The sequence below is a fragment of the Lepidochelys olivacea genome (genome assembly GCF_965140295.1).
Source record: "Lepidochelys olivacea isolate rLepOli2 genome assembly, chromosome: 5".
NCBI classification, from domain to species: Eukaryota; Metazoa; Chordata; order Testudines; family Cheloniidae; genus Lepidochelys; species Lepidochelys olivacea.
The window spans coordinates 90,664,082-90,689,503 of record NC_140415.1 but is presented as its reverse complement, the minus strand read 5'-3'; the positions used below and the strand labels follow the sequence as shown (position 1 = coordinate 90,689,503).

The 25,422-nt window shown below is 40.6% G+C and overlaps 1 protein-coding gene across 5 annotated transcripts in view; it reads left to right on the top strand.

Moving 5' to 3' along the window:
* The window catches only part of DAPK1 (death associated protein kinase 1), a 123,554-nt gene that overhangs the window by 54,123 nt on the left and 44,009 nt on the right, over positions 1-25,422 (top strand). For all 5 annotated transcript variants that reach the window (XM_084628387.1, XM_084628388.1, XM_084628389.1 and 2 more), the window contains exons 3-11: positions 802-1,023; positions 14,879-15,017; positions 16,549-16,678; positions 16,980-17,028; positions 17,114-17,140; positions 17,634-17,786; positions 17,936-17,981; positions 22,138-22,227; positions 23,952-24,044. In XM_084628387.1, the coding sequence (XP_084484513.1) occupies positions 802-1,023; positions 14,879-15,017; positions 16,549-16,678; positions 16,980-17,028; positions 17,114-17,140; positions 17,634-17,786; positions 17,936-17,981; positions 22,138-22,227; positions 23,952-24,044 (949 nt within the window). The remainder of the gene's footprint in view (positions 1-801; positions 1,024-14,878; positions 15,018-16,548; positions 16,679-16,979; positions 17,029-17,113; positions 17,141-17,633; positions 17,787-17,935; positions 17,982-22,137; positions 22,228-23,951; positions 24,045-25,422) is intronic.

Sequence of the window (25,422 nt, the reverse complement as noted above, 5' to 3'; positions counted from 1 at the left end):
TCCTGAATAACAAGTTATTTTTTTTTCCTCTTGAAAACTTTTCTAGTGGGCTAGTTGATACAATATCAAGAAGTAGGCTTACATTTCTCTGTGTTCAAAAAAGAAATAAAGCCAAACTACCTGAAACCATTTAAAACAAAATATGCAGGGCAGAGATAAGTGAGTATTGATGGTATTGAATTCCACTTCAAAGAAATTAAAGGTAATTTGTCTGGGGGTAAATAATGAAACAAAGTTATTTTAGAGAACGGAGAAGCCTGGAAAGCAGTATTTTTTTTTTCAGTGACTATCCCAGAATTATGCAGTTATCTGTCACAGTTCCAGTTTTTTTGCCACTGTGGACAATAAATCTATTACCTGTAGATTTATTGCAGGCTGCAGGGGCATTCTGGACACTTCCAGGAGCAGCGTGGGGCTGGGGCAGGCAGGGCGCCTGCCTTATCCCTGCTGTGCCGCCGGACTTTTAGCAGCCAGAGATTACGATAGACTGTCAGAGATTCCAGGATCGACCAGTTGATCGTGATCTACCAGTTGGTGACCACTGAACTGGATGATCATGATGGTCCCTTCTGACCTTAGTCTGAGTCTGTATGTAAGAAACATTTTAACACCTCCTTCCTTACCACCTGTAGCTTTGTTTATGTGTTGTGCTGGATTGTGCAAAAAAGCAATGATGCATTTTTACTGACTTGTTAGTTCAAAGCAACAATAGTTTCCTCCAGCAGTAGTAAACATAAACTGTCCCTAATTTTACAGTTCCTAGAATCAGATTTTCCCCCCTTCTCTTCCTGCTTCTTTTAGTGGGCAGTTTGCTGTAGTGAAAAAATGTCGTGAGAAGAGTACTGGTCTACAGTATGCTGCAAAATTCATCAAGAAACGGAGAACAAAATCCAGCCGACGGGGAGTGAGTAGAGAAGACATTGAGCGAGAAGTTAACATACTGAAAGAGATTCAGCACCCCAATGTGATCACACTGCATGATGTTTATGAAAACAAAACAGATGTTATTCTTATTCTGGAACTGTAAGTAGCTCTTGAGGGGCTTGGGGCATGGTGGAGATTGTCTTTGTGTTTGGGAAGTAGGGGCTTTCCTTCAGAGTGGTAACGACTTAATGAACTTCCTGTATAAATGCAGGCGAGTCTTGGTGTTTTGAAAAAAGAAAAGGAGTACTTGTGGCACCTTAGAGACTAACCAATTTATTAGAGCATAAGCTTTCGTGAGCTACAGCTCACTTCCTCAGATGCATATCGTGGAAACTGCAGCAGGCTTTATATATACACAGAGAATATGAAACAATACCTACTCCCACCCCACTGTCCTGCTGGTAATAGCTTATCTAAAGTGATCATCAGGTGGGCCATTTCCAGCACAAATCCAGGTTTTCTCACCCTCCAGAGCTCTTTATTCCAGGTTAGACTTGCAACTCATAGTAGTTCATTTTTGGTGAAATAGCTTGCCCAAAATCCAGAGGTAGAATCACAGTTCAATAGATCCAGTGTAGGTCTTTCTACTTGCTACTTTAGTCACTATGATTATGGTGATATCCAAAGGTAACATTCAGCTACATATCTCCAGTTAGATACATAGATTTTAAGAACCAAATTAGATGGTGATTTGATTCATAATTATTATAGTGGGCCAATTTTTTTCTGCGTTATATTGGTGTAAATTCAGAGTAACACTACTGGACACATTTTTACATCTGTATAACTAAACAGGATTTACCCAATGTATGTTGCCATTCTGCAATGTTGAAACTTAATCTGAGCTTTTATATTCCTGCATTTGTCTTTCATATGCTTCTTACTAATTCATATTAATACATGCAAGGCTAGTATTAATGGATGGGATAGGGGCAAAATACATTTGTAAGAAATGGTTTTGGATAGTTCCTTTCCGTTCTTAAAATTCCCTCGCAGGTTTTAAGAGGATAAACACAGAGACCACTTTTAAGGGAAGGCCCCAAAAGTGCTTTTCGGCAGCGGCAAGCACATTCTTTGTACACTTTTGATGGCCTGTGGTGCTGCAGTATTGGTCAGACTCAGTTTACCAGAATCACCATTTACTCAGAACAAGAAGCCAGAACTGGGACAAGTGAAGCTCTAGGTCACACCCATGAAGCACAGCATAGCACTAGTATTTATTTGTGTGTGTGTTTTGAGCACTTCTTGCTTTACTGAAGCATTAGAGAATGGGGGGGTTCTAGCCAAAATTCAGTTTCATGCTGAGTATTATTAAAAACAAGGCTATGGCATTATTTAACGTTGATCAGTATGACAAACAGGTTTAATTGCAGGCCTGTACACCAATGCTCCACTTACGTTTCAAAGGCGTAAAGGCTGAAATTTAGGTTATCCCAGGAGAAATAGTCGTGAAAACTCTAGCAACCACTCACAATTGGAAACTGGCACCAGAATCTTGGCCGGGGTTCTGTTTTGTCACTATGTTGGTTTTTTCTTTTCCTTTTGTGCTGATTGTGTTTCTCTGTTTACTAATTTGTACACTTAAAACTGTCCCCTTCCCTTCTTTTATAGTTTTATACTTTAGGACACTGTATGTATACCAGGGATCTCAAACTCAAATGACCACGAGGGCCACATGAGGACTAGTACATTGGCCCGAAGGCCGCACCACTGACCACCCCACTGCCCTGGCCCCGCCCCCACTCCACCCCTTCTGTGAGGCCCTGCCTCTTCCCACCCCTCCCTGCCCCCAGGGGGTTCAGGAGAGGTGCGGGGTGCGTCAGGGGGCTCAGGGCAGGGGGTTGGGGCGCAGGAGGGGTGCGTCAGGGGGTCAGGGTGCAGGAGGGGTGTGGGGTGCAGCAGGGGGCTCAGGGCAGGGGGTTTGGCTGCAGGAGGGGTTCAGGGGGCGGGTCCAGCCCGGTGCGCACCGGGGGCAGGGCAGGCTCCCCCCTTCCTGCCCTGCCCCTGTGCTGCTCTGGGAAGCTGCCGGGACCTGGGGGTGGGAGCACAGGGGTCTGTGTGTTGCCCTGGCCGCTCCTCCAGGTACCTCCCCCGAAGCTCCCATTGGCCAGTACCTCTCCCGAAGCTCCCAATGGCTGCAGTTCCCTGTTCCCGGCCAATGGGAGCTTTGCGGGAGGTACCTGGAGGAGTGGCCAGGGCAACACACAGACCCCTGTTCCCCCGCTCCCCAGGTCCCGACCGCTTCCCGGAACGGCGGGGTCAGGGCAGGCAGGCAGGGAGCCTGCCCTGCCCCCCGGTGTGCGCTGGGCCGGAGCCGCTCTTGGTAAATGCTGGGGGGGCCGTGGGGAGCTGGTGGGCCACAGAAAATAACCCTGCAGGCCGCATGCGGCCTACGCACCATGTGTTTGAGACCCCTGGTGTATACAATGCTTTTTTTCCCCCCTATTAACCAACACACAAATTAACAATAGGGATTTAGGAAGGAAGCAAAGTTAGAGAAGAGGAGAATTCCCACGGATATTTCTTGTGATTTTATACATACTATAAATCCTAGTAAACTTGTTGAAACGTTTCTACAGCTGTCCTACATATGATTGTTTACCATGCCTCTACTTATCTGTCTGGTATTTATCATCTTAGCTGCTTTAATTTGTGCTCCCTGTCTACACTGCATTGATAATAATTAAGGAGGAGAAGAGTGAAAAAATGTAAGCTCTTCGTTTCTACAAATATTTTGCATGATAAAACTTCTTGAAGATTTATAATTAGCATTGGAAGACCTACCAATCCGTCCCTTCTTCCAGACCCCTTAAATGCTGCATCAATGCAGAGTGAATGTACGGTGACTTATTTTTTCTGACTTGTTATTTCCAGGGATGTCATTTATCACGTCCTCTAGCTATTTTAACATCTGAGTTGTGACACAAAATTCAATCCCAAGGATGTTTCAAAGGGCGTCTCCTGCAGCTCTGGTCCCATGGGGCTGGCTGGGCTTGGCTCCCCGCTGTGGGCATTGGGACCTGCCTGGTGCATGGGCTCACAGCGCTGCTCAGATTTGGCCCAGCCACCCGTCCATGATAGTGGAGAGCCAGCCAGGCCAAATTTGAATGAGTGATACTGCAACCTCATGCATCATGGTGCAACACCATTCTCATAAATTTGGCCCCCAATCTCTCATCAGGGGGCCTGGGCCAAAACTGAGCAGCACTGCAACCCTGTACACCAGGTCACCAAGTCAGCCCCGTGGAACAGGAGCCACCACTACAGGCTAAGTGCAGGATGGACTCTGTTACCTCCCCTCCAGGGTCTTCTCCTCTCTAGGTGCTCTCAACCCTCTCCCTAGCCCATTTATTGGGCCATGACAGGCCATCAATATGTACAAATGAGTCCTGAGCCCTGAAAGGTTGGGAACTAGTGCTTTGTGCATGGAAATAGTGCTACGTGGTGCCAAGGATAAAAGTCATACTGGAGTATAAATGTGTCCAGTATTCCATTGAGCAGTGTTAATTGATGCTAAAGTCCTCTTCTCACATGTCTGAGCAACATGTTTAACAAAAGGACTTTAGCATTAACTAAGGCCACTCACTTCCATATCATTATACTTTATACTCTTTGGAATTTATGACAACTTTGATTCCTCCCCTGAGTAATTGCTAAGCTCTACTCAACATAAATAGTTTGACAGACTCATTTGTTTACACTCGGAGTTTAAATGTCCAACCTGCTAGTGCAAGACCGAAGGCTTGCAAGTGTGTATGCAAAATCTAGTTTGTTTTGCTTCTCTCAATTCCTAGGATATTTTCAGTGTGGAGTCATTTGTTTTTTGTATGTAGTAGCTAGCCATTACAAGTCCTTATTTTATTAATAGGATTATAACAGACTGTATAAGGGCTCAAAATTCACTATTGCTTTTGTTTATAGTTTAATTTTTTATATTAATACACTTAAGTAATGTTTCAGAAAACTCATGTAATTACATAAAAATTTAACATCAGATCTAAAAAGATAATTTTTCTATCTATATAATATATATGTAATATAACCTTCATTATCCTTAAAATTACCTTCTTCCATATTTTGATCTCATTCAGCCTTGTCGTCTAAGCAGGGTGAGGTCAGATCAGTACTTGCATTGCAAGCCTGTGAGCAAAACCTCACAGGAGGAGGAGGAGATAATGGGGGTGGTGGGCTTGCTGGGAGCGCTCTTACTTCTTAGGAAAAAAACTATTGACCACGCAGAAGAATGTTATAAGACTGATAGTGTTGGACTCAGGGAACTAGCCAGCCCTCAACTTAGTTAATTATATTTTGCTTACATAGAAAGCCCCTTATTGTTTCAATTGAAAGTTTTTTCACTTCCCTCCTTAGAAATTACTATTTGGCCTTGCTGGTTCAGAAAGCTGTCTAACATTGAATTCATTTTAATATCACAAAGTACATATAATTGTGTAATTACAGGAATAAAACAGAGAAGATAAAGTGATAGTAATCCCTTTAATAATTGAATATAGCAATTGCTGTGAGAGCAAGCTTTAGTAATTAGCCATAACACGAAGATATTGTGAAAAACAATTTATAATGTAAATAGATGGAATTTTTTAATGTCATGCTGGAAAGACTTTTAAATACAGCATAATTCCAGTTAGTCGAAAATCGTAGTTATCAAAATCCATATTGTGTACCTGTGATGGGATGAACCCCCATCACCTGCAGAAGAAGGGGGGGAACCCAATTAGAGAGATGCTCTACCTGTGGGGTGATTGACTGCTTCATTCCTGGCCAGAAAGGGGAGAGGTAGATGATGAGCCATTAGACACCCTGGGTTTGTAAAGCTCCTGAGGGAACTCCATTGTGGGTAGAGACTGCAGAGAAGGCAGTACTCTCCTGCAAAGAGAAAATGACAGGGAGCAAGACAGGCTTTTATGAGGGAAGTTCTGGAGAAGGAGATAAGCTCTTGTGGGAGAAGTCCTGCGGTAGAACTGACGGCAAAGTTGGTATTTCATTGGATACTTGGTACCCTGGAAAGGGACAAGACTGGAGAAGTGTCCTGGGCAGAGGACTAAGTCACAGAAGACAAAGGTTAAGTCAGTGCAGCATAACGGAAGCAGCTAAAGGGAGCGCTGGAGGTGCGGATCAGTTTAGTGCCAACTCTAAAAGCGCTCTGACTGTGAGTAGAGGCAGTTTATAGTCCCACATGTAGCCCTATATTAATAACGTGACTGTTTATCTGAACACCCGGTTGTCTGAAAGATTTGGATAAACGGGAGTGTACTCTTGTATGTAAGTGCATCTTTAATGTTTTGATATTCCTATTCTTAGGGACATACTCCTTTAACATTGTTTATGCTTAAACAACTAGTCCAGTAACAAAACTGAAACTTGCCTTCTGTCCTGTCTCTATCCATCCTGAGGTAGCTTTTACCCATTATTAGGCAGTTTGACTATGTTTTCTCTCTGCATATAAATTCACCTTCCAGAAATCATTGAGTCAACAGTGTGCCCTTGTTGCCAAGAAGGCCAGTTGGCATTTTGGGATGTATAAGTAGGGGCATTGCCAGCAGATCGAGGGACGTGATCATTCCCCTCTATTTGACATTGGTGAGGCCTCATCTGGAGTACTGTGTCCAATTTTGGGCCCCACACTACAAGAAGGATGTGAAAAAATTGGAAAGCGTCCAGCAGAGGGCAACAAAAATGATTAGAGGACTGGAACGTGTACATGACTTATGAGGAGAGGCTGAGGGAACTGGGATTGTTTAGTCTGCGGAAGAGAAGAATGAGGGGGGGATTTGAAAGCTGCTTTCAACTACCTGAAAGGGGGTTCCAAAGAGGATGGATCTAGACTGTTCTCAGGGGTAGCAGATGACAGAACAAGGAGTAATGGTCTAAAGTTGAAGTGGGGGAGGTTTAGGTTGGATATTAGAAAAAACTTTTTCACTAGGAGGGTAGTGAAGCACTGGAATGCGTTACCTAGGGAGGTGGTGGAATCTCCTTCTTTAGAGGTTTTTAAGGTCAGGCTTGACAAAGGTCAGGCCTGGGATGACAGTTGGGGATTGTCCTGCTTTGGGCAGGGGTTTGGACTAGATGACCTCCTGAGGTCCCTTCCAACCCTGATATTCTATGATTCTTTTCATTTTACACCAATATTCAGCTATTGCTGTGGGATGAGCCAGAATACTGTATATCCGGTGTAATCTTACAAAAACTATTTAATGTCTGTATTGACACCGTAAAGTTATGTCTAATGCCAACATTTTTAAAGTGATCTTCTGTTTTTACTTTTCACACAGATAACTCCTTAATCAAAAAAGAAGCCACAAAACACTGCCCATAACTTCTGCAGAGTTTTTTGTTTAGCTGCAATCTCTTAGTAGCTGAAACACTAATTCAAATTAGTCAGCAAATATTGCCTCGTCACTGCACTTCAGCAAATCAGTATTTCTGATTTGTATTCTTTATGTAACGTGAGTATCCACTGGAGGCATGTCAGTACAGACATCTTTTTAGTTGCTGTCAGTAACTGTTAACATGCATTCTCAAGGAGGCCTTTCTGATGCCTGTTAACTTTGATTTTCACCTCTTGGTTCACCAAATGGATTGCAATATTGCATGCAAACTCCTTTAGAAATAGGATGTACCCTTTTAAAATAATTCTTGTGCACTGTTCATCAGCTATTTCTTTACCATGGCCAATAGACTACAGAGGGGCTAATTCCAGCATTCCATCCTCTCATTACAGTTGTATGTTAGCTAAAGATTAAATAAAATCTATATATTCATGATAGTGCTATATTTTCTCGAGAGAAATATATGGGCATTGTCCTCCCAAAACCTTCTTTTGAACATACATTTCTGTCAGCCTTGGATAGACTATTCTTGATTTTCATATCATGAAGCTGACCTGGATAAAAATTCCAAGATAGTATTGCAGAAACCTTCTGAAGCAAATGTTTTTCAGTACCAGATTTAGTTCTTATTCACTAATAGGGGTGCTGGAACAATTTTTATAGTGTGGGTGCTGAGAGCCATTGAACCAAACTGTAAATCATGTATATAATGGAAACCACTTCAAGCCCAGGGGTGCTGCAGTTCCAGCACCTATGTTCACCAACATCAGAAATCTCTTCGAGGATCTTCCAATCTGCGATATTTCATTCTGTCATCCTGTTCAATTTTTTTAACCTTTTGGATCAGTTTTCATGATTGACTGCAAACGTTTTCTCAAGAGTATTACAATTTCTGGTCTCTGGCCCGTCATCCATTAATCTTACAAGAAATACCTGTGTTTGACTCATGAACTGAAACTATCCTCCTCCTCTTCTAATCTAATGTTAACTGCCTGCCGTTCTTTCCCTGTCACTCTGGTAGCTAAGCCAGTTTCTGCTCACAGTTTTGTGTCCAGTTCTCTTCCTCCCCAGCCGCTGCACCTCACTTGCTAGTTTCTGTTGTTCCTTAGTAGAACTTGGCTACTTCCAGCAACTCTGGATGTTAAGAGGATAGGATAGCTCCAGGCTCTGCAAAATGCAGAAAACACAGCAGAAGAATGGTTCTGCTCTGTCACAAGCACATTCTGCTGCTACTGCTACCTGGACACCTCTCCACTGACCTTGGATCCATCACTTTGTTTGTCGGTGCCTCTGTTTTCCTTCCCACACTATCTGATTTCTCCATTCAGATTGGAAGCTCTTTGGGGGCAAGGACTCTTTCACTGCAATGTTAGGGATAAAATAATGCATTCCTACCTCTTTTTCTGCAGAAATGTTTTGCCCTCTGATGTTGGGGAGAACATCTCTTAGGTGGTTTCCAAGTAAAAAATATTAAGTTAGCCCCAAGATGTTTTTATAGCAAATTTCAAACTTGAATAGGATGAAACGAAAAATCTGAAGTATGAACATTTATTTTAAAGATGAGAGAGAGAAATAATTTCTTATGGTGGGGAATAAGATGACTTCAGACATTTTAGCGACAGCTACTTTTTTACATATACGTGCACTTCTGATTTCATATAAAACTCTTCCTCTTGAACAGAGAGAAAGTTGTCACCTTCTTACCATTATTTCAGTTACTTATCCTAAAAAGTGGAGGATCAAAAATGCAATGTTCAGGAATGCTGATGATTTCAGTAACTGCTTACTTGAGTTAGCAGTCTCAACTAGTAGTGGACCCGTTATATTCCTGTTTCATCTTACTAATCATGAGAGGTAAGGAATTAGCTTACAGCCAGCAGCCTGAAGTTCACCTAGCTCATCCAGTTCTTCAGACTCTCTGAAACTTCATGGTACTGGTCTTGTCTTGGCCTTAGATGAAGCTTAAAAAAAAAGTCATGGTGGCTGTAACTGTCGGCTGCCTTTAATTGTTTCACCATGAGGTTTTTATTAAGGCAGAGAGTGCTCTTGAGTGGCTTTGTATCTAATTTTGAAAGAATGAAAATGGTAGTGATGAACTCTCCCCTTAGAACTCTTGCATACCTATTATGAGTTAATGTTTGTAGGTTATGGAAGCATCTGGAGTTTTTGACCAGCATTTACGTTCGCACACCTGATACGAGGGAGTGTGACGACAGCCATTGTTAACACCAATGTGCAGTTTAGGTGTGTTTTTTGGGACCTGGGCTGTTTGGTGGTGTAAGTAGTTGCTGTTAAGTAACAACCTTATTAGTTGGAGTGTGTGTATGTGTGTAAATAAATATTTGTAGGACACAAATAGTCAAGCTCGCTTAATCGCTTTTGGAAGCTGAACACAAGAATAGGGACCAGTTCTACTTTATAATGGAATTGCTGTGTTACTTAACAAAAACAATGAATTCCCATGTTTCTTCAAAATGTTGTTTAAACTGTAACCTTTTTACTTTCTGTCCATCATTAATCTCTTTTTCATCAAAGGAAGGGGCTTTTTGTCTTGACAACAGCACAGCGCAAGAAGGTTGCTCTGAAATAGTCAGTGTAGGAATCTAGAAGGTACAATAAAGCAGAGGTCGAGATATTTTGTCATAGTGTTGGGATGAAGATTTCCATTCTAAAACGAAACAAGGAGTTACCTGAGACTTCTCCAACTGTGGACAGCCTAGAAGAAACATTTTTGCTATCAGACAGGCCGACGGAACAAGCTAAGGAAATCTGTTGGGTCAGAACTCTTTTTCTAACACTGGCGTATCCCCAGATTGGTATGATTCCAGAAAAATTATGAAATTGAGTCTCCTGAAAAAATGCCCCAAACAGCTTAAGAATTTTTTCTTACTTTCCTGATTCACTCCCCATTTCCAATTCTAAGCAGCTTTGATTGTTTTTAAACCTATTGGGCTTAAAATTAAAGTTTCTTCAAATACGTTTATTTTTCATCATACCATAAATCCTCAGATGATCCTTTTAATTATAAGAAAAGGAGTACTTGTGGCACCTTAGAGACGAGCACATTTATTAGAGCATAAGCTTTCGTGAGCTACAGCTCACTTCATCGGATATCCAGTGAAGTGAGCTGTAGCTCATGAAAGCTTATGCTCTAATAAATTTTTGTCTCTAAGGTGCCACAAGTACTCCTTTTCTTTTTGCAAATACAGACTAACACGGCTGCTACTCTGAAACCTTTTAATTATGTAATTCATTTTGGAGTATGAGCAGCATGGCACATGGCTTAGACATTAGGAGTTGATGCCACTAGTTTTGAAAGTTAATTGGTTCCAAGCTCCATGTTTAGGATCCATAATGATATCCTGTGGGAGCTGGTGATTAGTCCCATATCATAGTTAAGGAGGCCTGATAACTTGTAAAAACATTATCCATAGTTATTTGTACTCCAGAGATGCAATACAATTCCTTTCCCACAGGGAGAACCTGCCTGATGTAAACACATCTGTACAATTCACTTTTAATATTCTGTTGGAAGGTCAGGCAATGCTTGTACCAATAAATGTTTATAGAAATATCTTTTGTAATAGCCCAGTTATTGTTAACTAATTTTATTCACACAAATTGTGGGAAAACCCAAAGGAAGAAGTAGATGTTGACTTTGCTATGAACATGTGAAAATGGTTGCACAAAACATTCTAGAATGCAGGGTTAATATAAAAATGGTTTGGTGCTTGGATATAATATAATACAAAACACTGCATTACAGGAATTCATAGAAATATATAACTGCACCTAATGTGTTCTGCTTTCATAATATGCTCTGCATATTCTTGTATTATGTGTAAACTGAAAGGTTTTATGTAGGAATGAAGAAAAGTATAGTGCTTCAAGGAAAGTCATTGTGTTAGGGTGACTATAAAGGTGAGAAGATTTTGAAGTTTATTTTAACAGTAATGGAAATTAGATGTGACTTGAATTTAATTTAGTTACCCTGTTAATCTGAATTGTCATTGTGTGGAGTCTGTGGATAGCAGTCACACACATTCTGCTAATCGGAGTTGTTAGCGTACAAATGAGCAACTCTGAATTTATCCAGTAACTTCAATCAGCAGCTAGGAAAAAAGAGAAAATGAGCAGAGAATATATTGCAGGCATTGTGTAAATACTGTATACAGAACTCTGAGAGTCTGTATAAAAAGACCAAAATACAGTGCCTGATAAATTATCTGTACTACCTTCAGGAAGCAATTTTTATCCAGTCACTGGTTACTGTCACGCTGCTGAGCTCTAGCTTCATGAACCTCTGTGGATACTTACAGCAATTCTTCTTACTTACAGGTGAACTAAAAATAAAATCTTAAAATTCCATCTGCTTGAGTAAAATGTGCTGAACGGTCCAGGTTAGTGAGGCTAATAGGGACATTAATCACATTGCAACGTCAAAGCAAACCCTTTTTATTTACCTTTCAGTTCTCCTAAATCACGTCAACTGGCTTCAGCTCAACATGGTGCATGCTAGGGCATCGTAATGAAGCTAAAACTAACCAGCTTGATTTGTAAGGAATCTGAAAGAGGAAGTGGGGAGGTCAGTTTTAGGTGATGGTGTGCTGTGTTGCCCTCCGCCTCCTGACTTCATTGTGACTACTCACGTGCTTGAAGTTAAGCACGTACATAAGTGCTTTACTGGGTTGGGGCCGCGTGCTGAAGAATTGCCATGGGAATTGACGCTGTTTAGTTTCACCTTTTAAAGATGAGACTGTAGAGGAGACCAAGTGGCACTCCAATGCAAGCAAACATTGGTGGAAGTTGTTAGTGTGTTCCTAAATATTTCCCTCGTGTTTATGATAGAAGCCTATGGGTACATCTCCACTACAGCTGGGAGGGCACTTCTTAGCGTGAGTAGACAGACACATGCTAGCTGTGCTTAAGCTAGCACGCTAAAAATAGCAGTGTGGCTGCAGTGGCCCAGGCTAGCCACCTGACTCTATACCCAGGGGCTTGGAACGGGATTGTACTCAGGTGGCTAGGCCCAAGCCCGTGCTGTTGCAGACGTGCCACTGATTTAGCTTGCTAGCTCAAAGTGCATGTCTGTCTGCCCATACTGGAAGGCTCCTTCCCGCCTCTCCCACCCCTGCTCCCTCCCCAAGGCCTATCCGCCCATGACTCCCTTCTCTCCGCCCCCTCCGCCAAGTGCCTCCCAGCAGCCCTCCGCCAAACAGCTGATTGGGCCGTAAGCCCTGGAGAGGAACCACTGTGGCTGGTGGGTGCTGAGCACCTCCTGGTTTTTTTTCCATGGATGCTTGAGCTCCAGAGCACCCACCGGTGCCTATTACTCAAGGAAGGTATGTGAAAATAGCCCAGGGGTCCTTAAACACTCTCTCTAAAGATATGGTCTAGCCTAGCGGTTCTCAAACTGTGGGTTGGGACCCTGTTTTAATGAGGTCACCAGGGCTGGCTTAGACTTGCTGAGGCCCAAACCCTACCACCTGTGGTCAAAGCTGAAGCCTGAGGCTTCAGTACTGGGTGGTGGGGTTCAGGTTACCAGCCCCCTGCCTGGAGCTGAAGCCTTTGGGCCTCAGCTTTGGCCCCCCCAGCTCAGCGTGGTGCAGCTCAGGCTTTGGCCCCTCCTCCTGGGGTCATGTAGTAATTTTTGTTGTCAGAAGGGGATCGCGGTGCAATGAAGTTTGAGAACCCCTGATCTAGCCTGTAAGAGAGATTGTCTCGTGAATGTCTCCCTTTCCATTCCTCATTACTCTCTTATCCCTGTGGCAACTACAAGAAACACTCACATTGACAAATATTATTAGGAAATTAGCTTATATATTTTTAGCGATCTCTTAGTACAAATCAGTAACGCTAGATGAGGAGGAAAGCCAGCAGCATGTGATCAGCCACCTTTCCCTGGACCACCAGAAAGAGCTATGGGCTGTAGATTATGGACCATATCTTAGGGGAAATCTCTGAAATATTCAATAAATAGCTGACAGAGAGTGAGTGTGTGTTCGTGTATCTGTGTGCACGCATGCTTGTAAGGTCTTCTCAACTGACGGGCAAAATAATGAGCCGTGTTTAATTTGTAGGTATTTCATTTTTATACTACTGTACTAACAAAGGGAGTTAAACCTGATCACCTTCCCTTATAGTCTTTAATTTTTTATTTAATTATTATAGTTTCCTTTATTCTTTATTATTATCATTATTATTGGGAAGAAAATGTCACTTAAAAAAAGACTTGTTTTCCACCCATCTTGATCCAAGCAGTAAGAACTCATTAAGATACACTTTATATGAAATTTCCATTACAATGCTGAAAGTTGTCTCATAAAAATAGACCTAGTAGAAAGAAAAGGAGTACTTGTGGCACCTTAGAGACCTCGTAGAGCAAGTCAAATGTATTTTCAAAAACTTACACTGATTATAAAGCTATTGTTGTATATGAATCCTATTTTTAATTATCAAAACTTCAAATCTTGATCAAATTTTAAGATCACACTAGTGGACAGAATTAATACCAATGCTTCTGTGCATCTCAAATATTGTCCTTAAGCTGTAATTTTGAATTTCAGACTGTTGAAAATCACTATGCAAAGAAGTGAAAAATAAAAGAACTTTTGAGGGTTCCAGTATATTTCTAATGACATGATTTTTAAGATTCAAGAGGTGACTAAATCAACCAATGGTCTCAGTTTGAATCCCCCAACTGAGAGAAATTTGGAGACTTTTTTAATATGGTGTTCAGATACATTAATAGGTTAAAAAAAAAACAATTCAAGACCTTATCTTGCCTCCCCCTTCTCAGTCACTGAGCACATCACCATCAATCCATGTTGATCAGGCTCCTACCTCAAATGACAAGAGGATTATCTTCAACTCCTTACTTTCCCTCTTCTCTCATATCCAAGCTGTGTCCAAATCTTGCTGCGGTTTCCTACACATCCTTTCTGACCTTTGTCGTCTTTCTGTTGACATACCTAAAACTCTCACTTCAGATGGTATGCCCTTGAGGACAGGAACTCTGTCTTCCTCTGTAGAAAGTACTTGGCACGTTTTGAGTTCAGTTTTAGTATGAATGATTAAGGCACTAGATTAAATCAAGGATTGGAATGTGTTTTGGAATGCTCTGAGCACAAATAAAGCATGTTGGGGCTGCTGCTAACTGCAGATTGAATAAACCCTGATCTTGATTCCTTCTAATCCTAAAAACCATCTATTATTGTCCATAGCATTTTGCTGCTAGTGTATGTTAAAACATAGTTTAGTTTTCTATCTATTCCAGCAGTTACATGTGTTCAGATATATTTCCTTAACTTAACATTGAATTTTGACTTCTGTGAAGATGGGTACACATGTATGGAGTATTCTAATTTAAGCTATATAAGCCAGCACAAATTCTTGTTAAAATCTCTCCACTGTATTCTCAAGAGGAGGGGAAAAAAGTCTTACTGATTTTGTAGGTATTAAATTATGTAAATTGTCGTGTTCTGTTTTGATATGAATGTCATTAAGAGCTGCTGGATGCTTTATAAGATGGCTGTGAGAACAGTTAAACTACAAAAATCAGTAAGTTAAAATGTTCTTGCCAATAACCCCCGCACCTCTTCTCTCAGCGTTGCAGGTGGAGAGCTCTTTGATTTTTTAGCTGAAAAGGAATCTCTGACTGAGGAGGAGGCCACAGAATTTCTCAAACAAATCCTTAATGGTGTTTACTATCTCCACTCTCTGCAAATTGCCCATTTTGATCTCAAGGTATGTTGGACAGATAATTTGGGGTACTGTAAGCAACCCCCTTAAAGTCCCAATTACGCTACCAAAAAAAATCTCCAGTTGTAATACAGATCACATCTTGAAAATGTGGTTGCCAGCCTATGTAGATAAGGGAGAGAACTCAGCTGAAAAGTAATGGTTTCCAACCGTCTTTAATTTAAAAATCAAAAAATGCTTTTCCCGCATTTACACAGACTGGGAGTTACCAACAAAACAATATCCTGGAAACGGTTTTCAAGAATGATCTTGAAACCTATGTCAGGTTAGGAATTGTATGTAGTGTGGATGTGGCCTTGATTAGAGCTGTGCAAATAATCAATTTTTCAGTTCACTGGCAATTTTGAAAAATCAGAAGAACAAATAATTTGAGGTCAAAGAAAACATCTCATTTAAATTTCAAGCAATTTTTTACTATTTTAAAATAAAATTTAAGGAAATTTCAAAATAGGTCATTTCAAATAAAAAAACGTTGACACGAAATGCTTTGACTTTTTTCCCAAAAATTGTGTTTTTTCTACATGAACAATTTGGCAAAACCAACACACATTTGCAAAAATTTTTATGTCAAATTTGTATTTTTGCCCCCCCCCCCCCAAAAAAAAAGTTTCCGACAAAAATTTTTACCCTACTCTAATTTTGATGCAACATTCTGAACTGGAAAATTCTTCTGTCTGTTTGCATTCCATGCATCTAATGCTCACTCAGAAGATCTGCATTTCCTTAAACTGAAACAAGACAACAAAATTATTTACTGTCAGGGATGGTTGTGAAGCAAGTAGCAATTTCCAAAAAGTGAAAAGACTGTTTCAGATCAATCTGTCAGTGAAAAAAGAAAAGCAATATTATGTGAGAAATGACTATGTATTTTTGCATATGTGAACTCCATTAATATGTTGAATTCTTTTTAATATCATTTTACTAGCTTTTTCTTTTCGTAGTCATCAATATTTTCAAGTGTTGAGCATTTTGATATTTCTTCTTGATTTTGGATTGTGGAGGTATATAGGCCCCAAATCAGGAAGGCATCTCAATTCAAGGAAGGTATTTAAAGAGGTGCTGAAGTCCTCCTGAAGATAATGGCCATGTCTACACTATGGAAACAAAGGTGAATTTTTAACATGTGCTAGCTAACACATGTTAAAATCCTAGTATATCAGAGGAAGTTGTAGTTTTAACATGTTAGCTGTCCCAGGTAGAGGAGAGCCAAGGGTTTACCTCAGCCAGCTAACACTTGTTTAACCTACAACTGCAGTGTCTACACTAAAGGTAAAATCCTGTCACCACAGAAATCAATGAGCATTTTGCCATTGACTTTAATGGAGCCAGGGTTTCACTTTAGGATTTTAACTTGGATTAGCATGTTTTAACTAATGTGGCTTCTCTAGGGAACACGTATATTTTTAAGACAAGGCCAAGAGACTGAAACACATATTTAACTAACGAGCACATTAGTAGCCTTGTAGCCTGTGCATATTATGAAATCTTTTTTGTTTGTTGGTTTTTGTTTTGAAAGCCTGAAAACATAATGCTGCTGGATAGAAATGTACCAAAGCCCCGCATCAAGATTATTGACTTTGGCTTATCACACAAAATTGACTTTGGAAATGAGTTTAAAAATATCTTTGGAACACCAGAGTTTGTTGGTGAGTACAGATTATGCCTTATATATTGTTTTCTTTTCCTTAAGCCTATGAAATCGTGCATATGGCATGTCTCAACTTAGCTATGATTTACAGAATTTGTGTGCAGTAAATGACATTTTGAGATTTTGTAAAGTACACCATATTTCTTAGCAGTAACTTGGTTGTATCATTGTAAAAGATTTTCTGTTATAATGACATTGCAGGTTATAAATCAGTGTTTTTAAGGTGTCAGAATTAAATAAAACTGCTGTTTGCATCTTTGTTTGCTTATGTACTTCACATACTATTCATTCTCTCTTAGCTCCTGAAATAGTAAACTACGAACCCCTTGGTCTTGAGGCAGATATGTGGTAAGTTAATGAACCATTCTGAGATGGTAGTTGTCATTATTATATATTATATTATTGTTCTGACTCTTTCCCTCTCTCTCTCCAGGAGCATCGGTGTAATAACTTACATTCTGTAAGTATCAAAATCCATAAATCATTCTTTGGGAACATTTAATTTTTTTGTTCTAACATTATGTTCTGATTCTGTCCTCTTGGCTTTCAATTGTTTGGTGTATTTTTGATGTCAATAAGACATATACATAGCATATGGCCACTTAACTAAACTGCATTGATTCTACATGATTTTTACCTAATTGAAGTTGAATAATAAAAAAAGCTATAGCATAATTGTTAAAAGAATAGCTAAGAGTCAATGCTGAGACAGTGGGATGGAAGCCTTGTTTAGATGATTAGGCAGTGTTCCAACATTAATTTTAATTTCTCTGAAGTTAAATCACAGCTTTTGTCTTTGTAAGATCATCATCTTTAAGATACGTCTGAACTCTAAAAGCAGAAAGCCTCTTTTTTTTTTTTTTTTTTTTTTTTGCACTTCCTTGTCAGATCTTGCAGGGATGAAATGGCATGTAGCATATAATATATACTGTGTCCAATCTTACTTTTAACAGCCTAAGTGGTGCATCACCATTTCTTGGAGAAACAAAACAAGAAACATTAGCAAACGTATCTGCTGTGAATTATGACTTTGAGGAAGAATTCTTCAGTAATACCAGTGCCCTAGCTAAAGATTTTATAAGAAGACTTCTAGTTAAGGATCCAAAGTGAGTTACTTCTGTTCCTGTGTTTCTGCTGTGGTATCCTGAATTACATATCCTGGTTCAATTTGTATTCTGTATCTGTGCTCATTAGTTAAATATGATCTGCTAGAGTCAACAAAGTAATAGGAGTATTTTTTTTCTCCCATTTAAAGGAAAAGAATGACAATTCTGGATAGCTTGCAGCATCCCTGGATCAAGGTTAGTGTATAAGGAAATCACTTTATATTCTCTTTTGTTTATCATTCTCTGGTATACATACCTATGCTTATTCAACTACTTCATGAAAACTAGAAAGCATAAAGTGGTGTTCCCACTTAATAAATATTGCTGTTTGCAAAGCTAAATGGAAGGATGCTGCGTATTGGCTATAGACTTAATTAAGTTATGTTCTGTACATGGTAGTTATGGGCAAGTACTGTAGCCCATTATTCAGATGATAGTTTTGTTTGGTCAGGGAGAGACAAATGTTCAGGAAAGAGTGTACCAACAAAGATACATTTTCTGAATCAAATCCAGTTTCTCCCTCTTCCTAACCTTTTCAAATCTCTATTTAAGTGTGGCTAAATGATGACTGAGCTAAGGAGAGCCATGTCTCTTCCTCACTCCCTAATTGGTCTGAGAAGAGAACTGCTGGGACTGATCCACTTCTTTCCCAATTAATACTTGGCTTGAGTAGGGTTTTCTAAGATATAGTGTCATCTTTTCCACAGGAGAGAGAGAGATCTAGGTTACAAGGGGGAGAATAGGGCATCTGGCCTTTTTTGATCATACAGGCCACTTGGTGCAATCTGGCCCATTTCTAAGAGTGTGGTTTTGAAAAATTAAAATAAAATTGTTCCTTCCCCTGCCACTTGTCATCTCTGGAAGACTTGATTTAGCAGTATCCAGAGAGGACCTAACTTCATCAATCATCCCAACATTCACTGGTGACATAATTTCAACAAGGAACTCCTGGGAGCCTCATCCAGCACACTGCTGTATAATAATCTGTTAGATCTTATTAAAATGCAGTTGTGCTCTGAAGTTTGAGTAAAAATTGCACTTTGTTCACTAGATCTGTTCCCTGCATAAATTCCGTCCTGTCTACTTCCCTTTGTGAATTAAATGAAGAGGGACAAAATAAGTGCATACTGCTATTAGCCCTGCAGAGCCAGCACTCCTAACTGGAAGTCAGCTGGATTCTGTTCCTTTTTATGCACAATCAATAATAATGCATTAAGTTCCAGTCAGTTTATACCTATGCAAAGCCAGTAAAAGCAGTGGAGTGATGGAAATGTCACTAAGAACATATTCTGGCTTGCAGAACTTTTATGGTGGGTCATGATGATGTACAAGAAGCAGCTTGGTTCTCAAGGTACTTGGTTGAGTTTGCAAGGCTGACAGGGGAGGGGAAAAAAATCTCTGCTTGTTAACTATATGCATTTCATCTGCAAATCATTGAACCAGAATCATGGAACTTCTCTGAGATGTTCTTACAAAGTCTCTTCACAGTATAACTACCCTTCAATAGTTGGTTTAGTACTGATTTTTTTGCTCTAGAGTTAGAGCTGTGCTAATAACCATTTTTTTTCCGGTCCCTGGCAGTTTCAAAACAAAATAGTTTGGGATTGAACAAAATGTTTTGTTCAACCTGAAACTAAACATTTTGTTTCCATTTTGGGCATTTGACCCCTTTTATTTAATAAAGCAAAGGAATGTTGGCAGTAAAGGGCTAGATTCACAAAAGGACATTCACAAAAGCAAGGTGGTGGTGTTGCCTCCTTTATACCTAGGATGTGGAAGATGCGGGTTTGAATCCCCACTCTGGTGCAGGGACTTGAGCTCAGGTCTCACCCATCCCAGGTGAGTGCCGTAATCACTAAAGTATTAACTGTTGGGGGGAGGGTGTCTCTCAGTATCTCCTATTAAAAGATATTCCACTTTGTATAAATTATTACGTATTCATTGGACCAGGAACTGGAATATGGGTGTCTCCCAGCTGAGGGCCCTAACTACCAGACTACAGAGTCATTCTCTCCCCCTGCCCCAAAGAAACACTTAATTGTTTATTTAATGTGAAACAGCTTCACCAGGAGAGATTGTGAGACAGACAACCCAGAATACACTATAGTTCAGGTGTTAGTGCACTCACCTGGGAGTAGGGAGTCCTTGGTTCAAATCCCTGCTTCAGAGTGGGGATTCAAACCTCCAAAAGAGCCGGTGAGTGCTCCAACCACTGGGATATTGGGTATAAGGTGGCCACCTCCATACCACCACAGTTCTGTGAGTGGCAGTTAAGTCTCTTTGGGGACTATAACCCAAAAAACTGAAACATTTCAGTTTGAGATTTCTGAAAAAGTTTTGACCAAAACAGCCAAAATCAATATGAATTTGCAAAATGGCTTTGTCAACCCAAATCTGCATTATGTGGCAAAAAACTGCTGAAAAATGTCACCCTGTTTGAGATAGAGTAACTAAATCAGTTTAGTTACACTAATAGGAACTCTAAATGTACACACACTTAAGCTGATTGAAATTGTACTTAAGCAGTTTTATATTAATGTAGTTACTCTGGTTCACGTTTTCCAGCTCCTGGCACAAGAGAAGAAGTTAGTCTGATAGCCTGAACACCCTGATTTTTCTAGATATCTCGTCCTCCTGCCACCATTTGCCCCCTATTTAAAAATATAACAATCTAGTACCCCTGTTCCATATGAGCTCCAGCCACATCTTCCTGTTAAGCTAAATCGTACACTGGTATTTGGGGCCTTCCTAATCACAGAGCATGCAAGATCACTTAATGCAGGGGTGGCCAACCTGTGGCTCCGGAGCCGCATGTGGGTTTTCAGAGGTTAATATGCGGCTCCTTACCTAGGCACGGATTCTGGGGTTGGAACTATAGATGCTAACTTTCTAATGTGCTGGGGGGTGCTCACTGCTCATCCCCTTGCTCTGCCCCAAGCCCTGCCCCCACTCCACCCCTTCCCCCAAGGCCCTTGCCCCTTCCCCTGAACCTGCCATGCCCTCGCTCCTCCCCCCATAGCCTTCTGCACATGTGAAACAGCTGATTGCAGGGGGAGGGGAGAGTAGGTGCTGATTGGTGGGGGCTGCCAGCGGGCAGGAGGTGTTGGGGAGTGGATCGGGGGCTTCTGACCTGTTACTGCAGCTCTGTGGCAATGTACATTGATAAATGCTGGCTCCTTCTCAGGCTCAGGTTGGCCACCCCTGACTTAATACAAGGATGCACTCATCTGAGGGTTGGTGCTCAGTGTTCGCTCTGAGAGCTTGTCTGTATTGAGTGCCTACTCAAGTGTAAATCTACAGCGCATTAGCCTGCTGTGCACTAAGTGGCCAGTGAACCCCGCTGCCACACACTAAAAGTTCGATAGTACACGTTGACCTAAAGCACACTATGAAACTTTTAGTTCATGGCAGCAGGGTCTACACTGCCACTTAGTGTGCTGCCAGCAAAAGGGCTGTAGATTCACACACCAGCTTGCCGCACATTAACTCGTCATATAGGAGCCCATTGCAGTTGTAGCTGGGTTTTGACTTGTAAACTAGTGAAATGAAATGGGAGATGTTGGATACCAAATTGATTATCTTGAAAGCAGAACAAAACCTGGGCTGCATTTATAATCAACCAGGAAATCCTTACAGAAAACAGGTCTTTGCTGGTACACCAGGATCGGGGAGGGGTCTCTGCCCGAGAGATAGAAGTCCTAGGTTAAAGATTAAAAAAAATCAAATGGTTTACAAAACAGTTAACTTTCTTTTGAAACTTGCTACCTTGTTACTCTGGAAAGATCTTTCAAATTAATAGAGCAGTCAGCTACTCTGACTAAACTCATTAGCTGGATGTTTCTGCTAAGGCAGTCAGCAGCAAAATAGTTAACTATACTGATACTTGTAATTAATGTTTAGAGGTGACAATTTAATGCCTCTCTGGTATGAATAAGATTGTACAACTGTTTGTGTATGCCTCTAGCCAGCACTGTATTCATAAACTGTCTTTACAACACAATGAGGTGGAACTTCGGGTTTTGGGAGTTTTTTAAACTACAACTTAAAGAAAAAAGAGGGATGATTAGAGACCCTAACTCTTTGGAACACATGAAATTTGTACAGGTGTGGCTTCCTGGAGTGCCTACTGCTTTCTTCAAGTATACTAACTGCACACTCTGCTAGGTCTTGCATATTAGAATGGTGCCTTTTTGTATACTTTACTACAATACTGTGGACTTTACTGTCTTTGCAACCTCAGATAATTGTTTAGTTGGAGTTAAAATTGTACAGCAGAAAGATGATTTTGTGAAAGCAGTAGCATAATTGGGGGATATTTAAAAATATGCTTTTGTGCTTCTCTTCCTCATAGCCTAAGGATACCCAACAAGCCCTTAGCAGAAAAGCATCTGCAGTAAATATGGAGAAATTCAAAAAGTTTGCAGCACGAAGAAAATGGAAAGTAAGTTATTTAGCAAGTCTTCATAAAGCTGGTGATGAATGTAATGTCATTCTCTTCTCAGGATAAACACAAGTGAAATATTGTTAATTGTATTGCTTTTTTGCTCAGATGAAGTTTACAATCTGAAACTTCATTAAAAACAGAAAATACATTTTCGTACCAATCAAAGTATTTGCAGTATGGGAGAAGAGGAAGGAGAACCCGCTTCTTGTGTTGACTTGGAGTACATTTGTAGGCACTTAGATGCTGTGGTTGTGGGGATGTAGTGTAAAAAGCTAAAGAGAAATTCTATTCATTACTGAACTGAGTATAAATACTTAAATTATTGTGCATTGAACTGTATTCATTTTATATAAACTGTTTTTATATAAGCGGCAAAGAGTCCTGTGGCACCTTATAGACTAACAGACGTATTGGAGCATAAGCTTTCGTGGGTGAATACATGTATCCGACGAAGTGGGAATTCACCCACGAAAGCTTATGCTCCAATACGTCTGTTAGTCTATAAGGTGCCACAGGACTCTTCGCCGCTTTTACAGATCCAGACTAACATGGCTATCCCTCTGTTTTTATATATTATCAAGACAGTCAAATAACAAGAGTGCATATTTACAATTTGAAAAGCATTTATATTTTATTGTATTTATTTGTATGACTCTAATGTCATGGAAAATGTTATAGGTGTGCATGGCAGTGTAAATATGCAAAGAGGCTAGTCTTTTTTAAAAAAAAAAAAAAAAAGGAACAGGAAACAACTGGAGTTGGTCAAAAGTGGGAGGGGGGAGCAAAAATTTAGTTCCTGCCCCACAAAGATTACAGTCTAAGGCTCTACACCTTGAAAGACTTACATGAGCCTCGCTTCTGAACCGAAACTGGGTGTGGAATTGACAGAGTATGGGTAGGTGTAAGGAGTAGAATCAGCAAAGGAGAGAACTTCACTTCTTCACCACACATTCTGAGAGACCTGCACTTGAAGCAAGGAAAGGAAGGGATGTAGCAGAAGAAATCTATGTACCATGATACCAGAGTTAAGCGAGAGTCAGCAATGGGATGCATGAATTATAAAAGAGAAGTTCCTTCTTTGGGATAGAGGTCAAGAAATAGGATTTTTCTCTCTAGCTTAAGCAATAGAAAAAAATACTAAATATCTGGCCTCAGAATCTGTTTGCCAAGATTCAATGTCTGGTTTAGGTGGGATCAAGTGTGCTTGTAAAGCTTAAATTGCATGAGAAATGTCAGTCTTCTCTGGTGTCTAAGAAGAAGCAGTGTGTAGACATCTTCATCCTTTTGTATAATGTAATATTTAAAGGAACACTATCAGGTAATTTAGGTCCAAATTAAATTGTGTATGTGTGCACATTTTAAAATGAGAAAATCCATTCGTAGAAGTATTTTCATGAAATGTATGGCCTGAGCAAGGGGAATTTAGTACAAGTAACTTTTTTTGTTTGCATAGAAAAATGTTTAAATCCAATGTTTGCTACCCATTGGTGTTCTACTGAAACAGACAGTCTGTTTTATTACCAGTACAGATGAAACCCAATGAGTAAACAGTATACACAGTGAAAAACCTGATATATCAAAAATTCTTTCCACTTTTATGTGTTTAAAACACAATTTTCCTTTTCTGTGATGATAAAGTTTGTTTTAAAAGAAGTATCTTCCTATCACAAATGTTCTATTTGATATTTTAAGTAAAAATAGCTCTTCTTCTTTTTAAAAAGCAATCAGTACGCTTAATTTCGTTGTGCCAAAGATTATCAAGATCCTTCTTATCCAGAAGTAACATGAGTGTTGCTAGGAGTGATGATACTCTGGTAAGCATATATTTTTATTGGTTTACTGCTTTAAATACTTTCTGACATATAACATGAATACTGAAATATTTTAAAATGTGTACATAGGATATTATTTCTGATATAGCAAGAGATAGATTCATGAAGTTTTAGGCCAGAAGGGTCCATTATGATCATTTATTCTGACCTCCTGCATAACAGACTATAGAATGATCTTCACTAACTTCTGCATTGAGTCCAATAACTTGAGGTTCAAATTTATTTATCATGTTGTTGTAGTTTGATTCATGAGACACTTTCACACCATAGTAATTATAAAACAGATGTATTGAGCATTTGCAGGTTGAGTTGCTCAGGGAACTGTACGCTATAAACCATTTATTTTTTTTTTTTTTTTTTTAGTAAAAAAGCTTAGAATATTTAAAAGGAATTTTTTAAAAAGTAGGTGCTTCTACAATGTAAATGTTTCAGGAAAACATGTGAGGGAAAGGAAATAATTACGAGCAAGCAGTAGCCAAATTTGAATAAGTAAAGCAGTCAGATGTAAAGGTGGGGGATGGGTGTTAAGGAGCACCTGAGGGCTCACCACAGTAAAGGCACAATTGCTTAGCATGCCTTACAGTTAGGAGATCTGTAGGTCTCAGTCAGGACACTACAGAAATCTGTAGGGTTCCTTAGTTTTCAAGGTGTAAGAAGAATTGTCCCTTGTACTAATAGAGTTATGGAATGCCCTTTGTGTTAAGGCAGATAGAATGGAAAAATGAATGAAATACATACTCTAGAGCAGGCATGGGCAAACTTTTTGGCCCGAGGGCCACATCTGGATATGGAAATTGTATGGCGGGCCATGAATGCTCATGAAATTGGGGTTGGAGTGCAGGAAGGACGTGAGGGCTCTGGCTGGGGGTGCAGGCTCTGGGGGGGGGTGCCAGAAATGACGAGTTCAGGTGCTCTGGGCAGGAGATTGGTGTGCGGGGGGGGGGAAAGAGAGCTGGAGGTGCGGGCACTGGGGTGGGGCTGGAGATGAGGGATTTGGGATGTAGGAGGGTGCTCGAGGCTGGGACCAAGGGGTTCACAGGGCAGGAGGGGGATCAGGGCTAGGGCAGGGGGTTGGGGCACATGGTGGGGGGTGAGGGTTCGGAGTGGGGGTGGGGCCAGAAATGAGGAGTTCAAGGTGCAGGAGGAGGCTCCGGGCAGGGGGTTGGGGTGAGAGCTCCAGTTGGGGGTGCAGGCTCTGGGGTGGGGCTGGGGATGAGGGGTTGGGGGTGCAGGAGGGGGCTCTGGGCTGGGACTCGGGGGGTGGGGGGGAGGGAAGGAAGGGGCTCTGGGCTGGGGCAGGGGATTGGGGCTCAGAAGGGGCTCAGGGGTGCAGGATCCGGGCAGCACGTACCTCAAGCAG